This window comes from Papilio polytes, unplaced genomic scaffold (genome assembly GCF_000836215.1).
Source record: "Papilio polytes unplaced genomic scaffold, Ppol_1.0 DF823288.1, whole genome shotgun sequence".
NCBI lineage: Eukaryota > Metazoa > Arthropoda > Insecta > Lepidoptera > Papilionidae > Papilio > Papilio polytes.
In genome coordinates this window covers 632651-644515 of record NW_013525916.1, presented here as the reverse complement: position 1 = coordinate 644515, position 11865 = coordinate 632651, and the positions used below count along the sequence as shown (strand labels likewise).

General features: G+C 34.8%; 1 protein-coding gene across 1 annotated transcript in view; it reads right to left on the bottom strand.

Moving 5' to 3' along the window:
- Positions 1 to 2476: 2476 nt before the first annotated feature.
- Positions 2477 to 11865, bottom strand: part of LOC106104951 — a 130270-nt gene continuing 120881 nt past the window's right edge. The window contains exons 4-5 of the mRNA XM_013285144.1: positions 2595 to 2645; positions 2477 to 2496 (exon numbers count right to left, since the gene is read on the bottom strand). Coding sequence (XP_013140598.1) covers positions 2477 to 2496; positions 2595 to 2645 — 71 coding nt within the window. The remainder of the gene's footprint in view (positions 2497 to 2594; positions 2646 to 11865) is intronic.

Genomic DNA, 11865 nt, shown 5'->3' with positions numbered 1-11865 from the left:
GATGCAGAGAAAATGGCCCCTTAGACGATCGTTGTAATATCTAAAAGCTAAAAGCGCTGAAATACGCCGCATTCGAGCTGCGGGCAGGCAACTGAAAAATGCTAAGTGACATTACAATGGAGAATGCGTTGGTATACAGCGAAATGCTGCTACATTTCGACTGCCCCTTTTGGAAACGTACGCCGCTGTTCAAAGCCCTCCACTTTTATATATCTCGTTTTATTTTTGTAAATTCAAATACGAACTGTAGTTAGTTGAACGTTCGTTTGTAAATGGAAATACAATGACGATTGGAACGACATGCTGATGATAATTTGAAAATAACAAATGACATAAAAGAAGTTTTTAATGATTAGGAAAGAGCCAGAAGCGATGCTTGATTAACATAAACTTATAAGAGAAAAAGTAACAAAAAAGGATTCAAAAACCTTTACGATTGCGAAAATGTTATATCCTTGTTCCTTTGTCTAGAGTTCAATAGCAGATGACGATGATAATTCCTATCAAACTTCTAAAAAAATATTACCCTGTCTACGTCGTATATTTTAAAACAACCCTTATAAAATCATTTATTATCCTCCGAGAATCGCAAGGTATTGTGTAAAAGCGGATAATGCAACGTGAATAACAAAGATGATTTTTCTTAAACGCCGTAGCTAATAGAAAATATTCTTTAAGACCGTTTAGTTAGACGCCGGCTCGTCCATTGTAACTACAAAGACGGGAACATCAAGTGTCACCGGTTCGAACGATAAAAAATAATGCAAATTCACTTCAAGGCCCCGGCCCGTGAAATAATGCTCGATCGTTATATAGATAAGACAGTTTTTCCGTTAAATCGAGCCTCTTTCCTTCTTAACGACATTGTCCTTCGTTAAACGACAAAGTGATTCAGGTAGTCGTTTACGTTGAGTGTCTTTTTTCATTTGTTGGAGCGCAGCGTTGTAACAGGCTATATTGATATTGTTTTCAGTTAAAGTGCTCCTAGTTGTGAAGACTTTGTAAAACTCCTACCGTGTATAGACTTAAGAAACATAAGATTTCTATGCAGTAGAAATAAATGGTCATGTTTAAGTATTTTATGAGAAAATCGAATAGAAATAGACGTTATTTTAATGCTTAATCAAAATTGGGTTGATGCTTTTTCAGTGATATGAACAATATTAGTGTAAAGCCGGGGACAAACATGGGCGCGGTATGACAACACTTGTTGTGCTAGTCTGCGGGGAGCCTAAACAAATATGCGATAATGTACTCTCTATTTGCCTTCCTAATATCGAATATAATCAAGGACTATGAATCTTAGATGTGAATGTTATTAGAGAAAGTGACAAACTACGCAATTCTGACATTTATTGATAAGCTTTAATTACAGAGTTAATTACATGATCAAATTATGTTGCATTTGTTTAATTATAATGACATCGTTTAGATAACTAACATAGTCGTAGGACAAAGTAAAGATTTTCTTCGTCTTTTTACGTTTGCTAGTAATTCTAAAAAAAAATTAACACAGAAACTAGTGTAAAGCCTTCTTCCATTTTTAGTTTGAACTACACAATGTAAGCTGTACAGCTCAATTGAAAAACACAGTTTCAGGATTACAGCATCTTTATAAAATTTCCATATATTAAAAATAGTTTAAAAAAATCGACAAGCTTAAGTAACTCATAACGTATTTACTCTGTGGTATGAAAATATTAAATATTCCACATCAAGACGTGTTATGAATTAATTTGGCCAGTACCTGAGAGATTTAACGGGTGAACGCGTCGCCGAACTTTGTGCGGGCACGTGTCTACATGTCTTTTTGCTACTCTACACAGAAAATACTAAAGAACACGTTACATGCGGCTGATTTGTAATTTACATTACAAATGCAAATTGTTTGTTTTAACAGATTTATTCAGTTTTGATTGCTGTGTCTATAAATTTTCGTTAGTGTATAATTTTTATAATGTTACGAAATTCTAAACAAATGTCTAACCATAAAAGAATTAGACGCTGTTTTAATTAAGTTTTAGCTAAAATATACGTCGACGCTTTTCTATCGCGATTCTTGCGCCCAGTTTTTTGACAAATAATAATTATCGTTGGCTTGCGAAATGCGACCTTCACCCGTAAACAATAAAGCACATACACCAAAGCAATGTGATACGTAGTGATGGAACATGTAACCACTGCGACGTTCATAATATCAATCTACGGGAAAGAGTTAAAACACGTGTTAAATTAAACATTGTCTAACAATATTTTGGAATAACACAGCAATAGTTTAATAAATGCTGGGATTTTTGTTGCTGGCTTTTTCTAGTTGATTTTTGTCGGCGCTGTTCGTCGGTACATCGGCATTCGCTTGATTTATTTGACAAATAACCGAACGCCATTTGAAAGGAAACTGGCGTATTGTGAAACACGAATCGTAGCTATGTTTAAGTCAGTAAATCATATTCAGAAAAAAAGGCCATATAACAAATTAAGGTAGTTTTTCATTTGCTGTAACCAATAACGCTTTTGCTAAGAAAAATAGTATATATCTAATATTTGGATATTACAAAAATGATGTCGATTATACAAACATGTTTAAAACTCACTAATGTACTCACGTTCGTGATCCGGCCGGTCGAATGTAGATCTCAGCATGCCTGAAAATAGAGAAATAATTGTTAATTGTAACTGATACAATAAACTAATAATTAAATAAATAAAGAACTAGCTCTCGAGATTACCGCCATGTGGCGTATGATGTCGACTACCATTATTCCGATGGTCGTTTCAGTGCATGGGCTAATACTTAAAAACTTCAACCAAAATTCAAATAAACTCTTGCTAGGCAGTTGGATTAAGGCATTCAAAAGGCAGTTATTTTAGTACCGCACGCATTGTGAGGAGGTTCCTGTCTCTGCCCTGACCACTGGTTGCTTGAGTCATCGGATTCCGCAGCCAGTGGTGCTATATGTTTATATAATATGTTATTTTGCGTCATGTAAAATAAATAGTATACAAGATATGAAAATACAGACATATGAATATTAAAAAATAATAGCTTATCGTCAGTGTAATCTAAAAAATATAAATTCTTGATCAAACCTTGTCGCTTCCACCGATAGCAATCATGTTTATTGTTACAATAAAAGTTCTTTATTTGCAGCGAGGTAGCGTACTAAAGTTAATCGTTAATAATGCCGTATAAACTGCAAGTTACAAGTCTAGACGGTGACCTTTTGAGGAAATAAAATTTTAAAGTTCATTGACTATCGTAGCGTTGCAGTTTCCCTCGTAAAATACCAGATTATAGTCCGGATTTATTTGTTTATAGTCACAATTCGTAGAAATACTACCGCTTTAATACTAAAATAGAGACGTTACAATATTCACTAAAGGTTTATCCAAGTGTATAATAAGTCATAACTATATTTAACTTCATAAGTTAACTTTAACTTACACTTATTGTAGCTCTGAATATGTTTTAGGACTTAGTTTAAATTTCCAATTGTATCCAATTGATTGAACTCTATAGATATGTTTTTGTATAAGGCAAGAACTCTCAAAAGTCACAAAAATAACCATAAATTTGTTGTCCCTTACACTTAGAACAGAGTTACATATGTCCATTCATAAAAACATTGAACAATTAGTTTGTTTAACATGGCGAGCGGCGAGCGGTGAGCGTCGAGCGGCGAGATAGTACAAGATGCCTGCAGCGGTAACCGTGTAGATAAACGTTAACCATAATGATACAGAAAGTAGGGACAGTCCGGATTAGAAATAAATGGAAGGGGATGATGAAACTTACATATTGGGATTATGTTGCATCAAGTAAAAAATTATTGCTGTTTAGATGCATATAAAATTTTGTTATTTTTTATTTTTAGGAGACAAAAGCCAGACTTACTTCTTTCAAGGATCTAAGGTACAAAGAGCGATATAATACGAGATGATTGTTTAAGTACTATGTGACAGTTGGGCTGTGACGTTTATGTCAATCGGTGACAAATATTCAATCTATATTCTGCACAGAAAAACAACTGCCTACACTAGTTGACGGCGTGACCCGGTGCCCCTTACCGGCATGTAAATTGGTCGGTCCGTCCGTACGAGTGGACATTCTGGACCGTTTAGCACCTCGTAGCCTCAGTTCCACTGACGGAGCGCTGTCGAGTCACGTTGGGAATTTGATTGAAATTCGAGTTTTGGAATCGTTAGTGCTGTCACTCGAAAGGCCAAGTGAACAGACCAACAGGAATATTTGAAGCTTCATTTCGAATACAACAAGTTATTATTTTGATTGGCATTTATATAAAGTAGAGACAAAAAAGACTTTGTTAAGAAAAACATATTTAAAGAAACATTAAGTTGAAATAAAAAGTCGTAATTTGGAATTTGTAAATATTATTAAGATTCGTAACCTTTAAGAAAGTTACACATTGTTTTAATTATAAAAAAACATTGTGCAAATCGGTTTGATGAGATTTAGTATAAATAGAATCGTTACGAATGAATCTGGAAGTTTCAAAGTCGTTGTAATTATAAAGTTGTATTGTCTCAAAGAAACAAAGCTAATAAGGGCATAATTATAATTAAGTCGTAATTATGTTCGTTAGTAATTATTTTGTTACATTCATTAAGATTTTGATTCTTGTCCAGCTTTACTTTAGTTAGTTAGTTAGTCAGTTTTAATTTTTGGACTGATTGGAGTTCGAAAATTGTAACGTTACATTGAGTAAATAAAAACGAACGGAAAGATGTACTAGAAATACTCTAACAAAGGTGTATAACAACAATCTATACTATGATAATAAAGCGTAAACTCACACTTCTTTGTTGCCTAAGATGTCAACAAATGCAGCATATTTTTGAAAAATTCATTTTTTAATTCAAAGCCCTACACTTACGTCACGCTTTAGGCTATATATATTCACGCCATTAAACTTAGGGGGTGAATATTTTGGATAAAAACCCTAATGTGGAAAAGAGATCATAAGTTGCTGCCAACATCAAGGAAGCAAGATTACCGAGGTTTGTCATGTCATGTCATTTTGACATTTGATATTGATAATTTGACAAATGTAAACAATAAAATAAAATTTTTGTAATTTTATGCGGATAAAGCCGCACGGGAATAGCTAGTATTTTCTAATTGTGGTCAATAAGTCACACTTTGTAAAGAAAGACAAATTAATTTGTGTCCCAATGTTTTCCGAAGATCCATATCTTATTTTAAGAATTTTATCTATGTAGTTGTACATAATCGCTACATTGTTGTAACTTTTGTTTCAATTAAATTTATAAATTCCATAACTCGCTGTGAAAAATCTCGACGTTCATGCAAATTATATTTTATCATAATTAAATTGGCGAGTACAGCCACTGTACAAAGGAATTACAACGTTTTTTGCTGACAGAGAAAACACGCCAATTAGGGATTTCCATTTGAATTATATAATTGTTTTGTCTGCGGCGTGCACGGCTGGGATCAAGGAAGTAATGTGAAGTGCTATAATTAAAGCAAATTACGCATTTTGCAATGAATTTGGTGTGTTTATGTGTAGCTTTGTGTAACTGTCTAGGTCGATAAATATATAGTATAGAGGTATAAGATAAGCAATGAACTAATGCGCCTTCTTTGCGCGATTTACTTTATTTGACCGTTTGGTTTCTAGTTTTTGTATGTATAGCGAGAGAGAGGTGTATTAGGATCTCGATAAATGGAGGTCCGTGGTGGAGTTCTCTACTTACCACTTTGAGTTATGGCGTGAGTTATGTTATTGTTTTTAAAATGGTGTGATTACGCTTTTAAAAATGGATTGTTTATTGATGATAGTATTGCTAGCAGTCATGTGCATAACGACATATTTTATTTCCAAGTTTTTTACGTTTTATTAATCTAAGAAATGAAGGTTGTAATTTGTAAATGTAATCCCGAATTTCTTCATAAAAAGGTAAAAATATATAATCCCATTATTAAAGGTTCTATTGATGCCGAGTTCGAAGACTTGAATATAATAAAAATACAATTCGACAAAAAATGTTTTTCTGCCGACGCTCCTGCCCTCGGATATTGAAGGAAGCGTCCATCGAGCGTGCACAATGAAATAATAAACGGTCGTCCTCCAGCCGGCCCGCATTGGTATGCTATATTTTCCTTTATTATTTGCAAAGTAAATTTTCCGCATGCCCGCGCGAATATGCCCTTAGGGTTTTGTGTCACTACAAGTTCGTTATTTTCGTATTTGCTTACTCTAGTGCGCTTGCGGCTTAATGCTTTTTTTATTTGTGTAAATTGGCGAATGGGAAAAGGCGTCGCTCGGATATTTTGACGTCGATCCCACAGTTTTTATTCGGTCGTATAGATGTTTATTTTGTTTATTGGTGTATTATCGAAGGGTCTTCTTGATAGGTTTATAACGAGATTACACCTTTTTCATCCTGTTATATAATTTGACATATAGTAATTAAATTCCGAACTAAATCCCATCATAATTGTTACCTCTGAATTAAGAAACTATTCAAGTTAAAGTTTTACAAATATCGATCAAACGTGCAATAAATTAGACCGTCAATATTGTCAGATGGGACATGAAAGGACCGTCAAGTTGTGCATGTTAACTGCAAGGCGCGTGACTGAGGCTCGGATCCGGCCAGCAGGAGACGTCCCGTCGATGACAATGGCGTCGTGATCGCCCAACGTGCCCCGACGTGCCTCGACGTGCTCCGAGGTGCCCCAACGCACGTGCCTCGGAAGCCGACTGTCACGACGGCGGCTTTGTCATCTCCTCGACGACTATTGTTTCGATCATGTCGCAGCTAAAGAGTTAGCTACTGCAAGCTACTCGTATTAGTAAGATAAACTTAGTGGCTTTGAAATTAAGACAAGAAATAAATTGAGTTTGAGGATTCTTTCATATTAAGTGTTAGTAACTGGATAAGGAGCACACGTAAAAGGAAAATATGCCTAAAAATTCTCGAAAAATTAAAGTACTAAAGTACTAAAAAAAAAGATATTTCATAAATCTTAGTCTTAATCTCATTATATTTTAAAAACAAAACCTTTCGTTTATTGAATGTAACAATTTACTCGGTTGGATTAATAATGAAATTTATAAATGTAATCAACACGTAACATCATGTATCATGTTGACGGAGGCGTTTCGCAAACTAGTTATTGAAGATACGTCTTTCGTAAGAAACAAAAACTGGTGTGAGTCATAGCAATTATATTGCAACTGCAACGTTTAAAAGGAATTTTCAAGTTAAATTGACGTGCGATATATCTGATACTGTCTCAATAATCTGTTACCTTAAACTGCGGTGTATTTTACGCAAGATTAAAGGCTGCATTTAATAACATAAGCCTGTGTAATTATCAATATCTTATCGAATGTGCAACTCAGGCGAGATATTAATTACTAACTGATTTGCGAGATAATATATGAAAATTTTATTAAGATATCCGAAAACGTAATTTTTGTTATAAAAGAACACTTTGAATTGCTAACGTCTGCTTTCATTAGGTTAGGAATTAAAAAACTAAGTAAACTTAACACAGACTAAACTATTAATCTAGTTTTTTTTTCTTAGAAGAAAAGTTATATGACAAAAATTTTCAAGCGAAACTAAATTGCATATTTTCGGACAGTTTCATTTGGCCTATTTTTATGGTACGTCGCTCTGACATCGTTCTAGTTAAACTTGGATCACAAGCTAGATAGTAACTTAACGTGCTGTCGTCAAGTGATGTACGACCTCGTACGAGTCTATTTTTGCATCACTAAGCCTTTATTCGAAAAAGGCAACTTGCATGACCAAATAGGATATTGCTTCTAGAGATTGCGATCACTGTGATTTAGGACGGGAAAAAAGGGAAAGAAAATAAAACGTTGTTCCTAGTTATATCGAGTTTGATTACATTAGCCACAGGTTTTGTGATTAAACTGTTTCAATATTAATAAATTATGTTTAATCTTTGTAAAATAAAGTAAATGAATATGGATATGAGAGGTTAAAAGTTTTTGTAAACCATTTTGTAACTTTTAGTCAAGCAATGCAAGCAAAGCAAGCAATAAATAAAATAAAACAACGTGAGCAATGAATGTACATTGAACATTGAATTTTAAACTAGGTATAGTAGGTGGAAGATAAATTTAAAAACAAATGATTCTTTATTTATTAAGAAACAAAAGTAAGTATAACTTTTTTATCACTGAAATGAATGTTGTTTATATCTTTTAGAGCAAATATAATGCATCACGAACAGTCTCAAATAATTTACTATCAACATCATAATGGCATGTTGCCTTTTGCCGCACTAATGGGCTATTGTAGCGCTGGTCCTTCGAGCCGGACAGCGCTTACACGTTGTACAATTCAATTTTAATGTGAAACCCTGACAATTGTGGCACACACAGTGCTGGAATGGTCAGAGCGCGCCTTTTAAGGGCCGAAACAGGCTTCCTTAGATAGACTCTCCGAGCAACAGATACCAAATAAGCCGCAGGGAGCGGTCCAGCTGACGTACGCGCATTTCGCAATATTGTGGCGGATTTCGTTGTTTATTTCGCTTTATTGTTGGTCAAAGCGGCTGCCGCTTGATGGGTAGAGAAATGTTCTTGTATGCAGTAGCTATGAATGTTTACATTTGTTAAACAAACTTGATGCAATGGACACGATGATAATTGGTATTTTATTCCAAATTAAAAATATCTGGAAACATATGTCTTTAATTATTGACATTAATTATTTCAAACTTATGATTTTTGGATAATCATACAGTACACAAAAAGCTCAACCAAGTCATGTCCCTTAAAGGAAATCAAAGCTCCCGACAGTTGTTTGCGGCACTTAAAGAGATGGCCAGCAAATTATATTAAATACAATTCCGAAACAAGGATGTTAAACGATTACTTCATGTGACATCTTAAAAGCTTGACATATTTCAATTACTTTTGTCTTTACTTTTCTACACAATGATGGAAGTATTTCATATTTTAGTACTGATATATATATTTTGCGAACCCGCTTGAATTTACTTTTTTCTTTAATGCCTTGATGTGTGTACTACAGGACTTTTAGGATTATCCACTAAAGACTGAATACCCTGTATTTATACTATTCTATTCTAATATTAGAATGATGAAAGATTTTATTTTTTATTTTTGTATGAATTGAAATACCTCAAAAACTACTGGTCGGATTTAAAAAATTCTTGTTCCATTAAAAAGCTATGTTATCAGTGAGTAACATAGGGTGTATTTATATTATTTTTTTTCAATTTCTCGCGGGTAAAGTCGTGTAGAATGGAACCGAATCTTGGATTTCCGTGAAAGACGCTGCTGTGCTAGAGAGTTATCAACGTACCTTACATTAAATTATTCAAATTCATTCTAAACTCTGTTGTACGATAAATAAATACCACAAGAACGCTTTACCGCACATTTCACAAGCTCGCGGCGGTGTTGCTAGAGCGTTGTGTAGGTGTTCGACTGCAGCCATTTGTCTCTGTCGGCCGTGTGGCCCGGCCTTACATTAGGGGCTGATAACGCGAGGTTAAGTGAGACTTCCACCCGGCACGGAGCGATTCCTTCAACCTCTAACGCTTAGGTGTGTTTCGGATTAAAATCGTAATTGAAATTTTAATATGGGTTTACAAAATCATTTTGTTGCATTGATAACCATCGTATTATGTCTGCGCATCAACACAATATCCATTTAATATAAAATGGATGGCTTGAAAATAAGTACTATGTCAGTAAACATCGGGAAAACCTTAACAAGAAACATCATTAGTACTTTGGTTGCTATTTGCCTGTAGCCGGTAAACCGATTAAAAACAAAACTAGTCTCCTCAACGAAATATTTGATTAAAAATTATTCGTGAACTTTCCCGTGAAAATGAACGACTCAACAAATTCTCAAAATGAAAAGATTCAATGGGACGGAATTCAATTCGGCTTTTCTTTTGAATTTGCCGCCCGGTCGGGGGTGGGATTTTTATGAAAGCGCTGACGGTAGTTAATTTTAATGTTGCCTGTAATTAACAAATCTTAAGGCCCTCGAATATGAGCGCGGAGGTTCCGGGCGCCTTAATCACACTGAACCGCGGGTGGAGTAAGCCATAAGCGATAGCGAGTAAAGAAATGATAGAAACTTTAAATCAACTACTTAGTACTTATGAATATTGAAATATGTACAGCCTGCATGTGTTGTTGACATGATCCATGATAGCGACACAATTGTTTAAGAATATTTGAAAATCAGATGTTTTCAAATGTATATTATAATTTAATTTTTTTAGAAGCAACGCTTATGGCATGTGTTTTAAAAACTAATTTGAAAGTACAACACGACGGTAAGCAGTTTCTTGGATTTTTCATAGTAACCGAGGAGAGGTTAAATTAGATATTTGCCGGGTAATGAGGACTTATACAACCTCCTCGGAGGGAGTCAAGTGAACCTTACTCGATATTAAGCCGTTAGTTCTTATGATGCGGAACATTGGAAAATTTCACTGCGAGAACACTAAAGAAATCGTTAAAGAGAAATATGTACGCCAGTGTAATTATACTACGAGTAAAATGTAGACTTAAATTCGAAACTGAGATTATTTTTTAAATAATTTTTAATTCTTCCCAGAGATTCTACGTAATTTTTTTTATAAATGAAGAAACAAGCGGCGGGAACTATTATTGCCAGTTTTTATGAGTATTTTAGATATCATTTCTATTTTACACAAATAAATCCTTCAAAAATGATTACTAGATTTGAGACCGTCAGAAAACAAGTATATTACGGATGACGCTATTATTTTCGACAATTTAGTGGCGATGTTTTATGATGCAACAAACAACATATACCTATTTCATTTTCGACGACAGACACGTGCGCGACAAGACACCTTCCTGTCGCGTATCCCGTTTGAGTCCGCAGCAGACCCCTCGTGGGCTACAATTTAAATTTAATCTAGCAGACGCTTACCCTGTTCGCAATATTAAAATATGACTCAAATAGCGGAGGGGCGCGCAATCACCATCTGATCACGTGTTCCTTTTGAAATCCGCTTATCCTCTCCTAAGCTTTATCTAACCGCGATTCGTTACAATCTAAATTATACTCAAATACCAAAGCATTGGATACTTTTTTGAATATAACTTTGTAATGGTTTTCCTCACAGGGTGCGTCTTCTGTGCCTTTGAAGGTGTAATTATTGCTGAATTTCATTGGAATTAATAGCGAGATGAGCCGATGTACCGCCATCTTTAATTTCGTGTTAGAATAAAAATTCTTTTACCATTTACTGCTTAGTATTGGTTAATTTATAAATTGAAAAGGGCAAATCTTTAAAGCGCTAACATTTTATTAAATAAAATTCAATGAAAATTGTTATTAAAGCAGGTTTAGAAAAGTTAAGAGTGTTTTAAAATCCGGCCACATACTGGAATGCTCTTTTTACATTCTAAAGACGTCGATATTCGCGATGTTTCTTTGCCCCCAGTACGTGCTAAATCAAGAATCGCAAATACATTTGACGAGCGGCAAAGCAAGAGCGTAAACCACAGAAGTCACGTTGTCGAGGTAACCATATACCTGGGCTTTTCTTTCTTAATTCATTTGTTTTTCTCTATCGCATAGTAAGTTTTTATCTTTAAACGATTGTAAACTGCATACTCATAGTGATGTATATGATACCTTAATAAACATTATCGATACTCAATCAGTGGCAGACAACTATGCATTGTTAAAAATTCACAAGCGCTCCCTGGCGGCGGCTAGCGGCGTGGCGCGTTTGACATGCTAATGCGAGCCCACGCGTTGCGTTCTGCTCGTGAATTCGCACAGAACCTACCCCATTCGCGCTTACTAGTGATG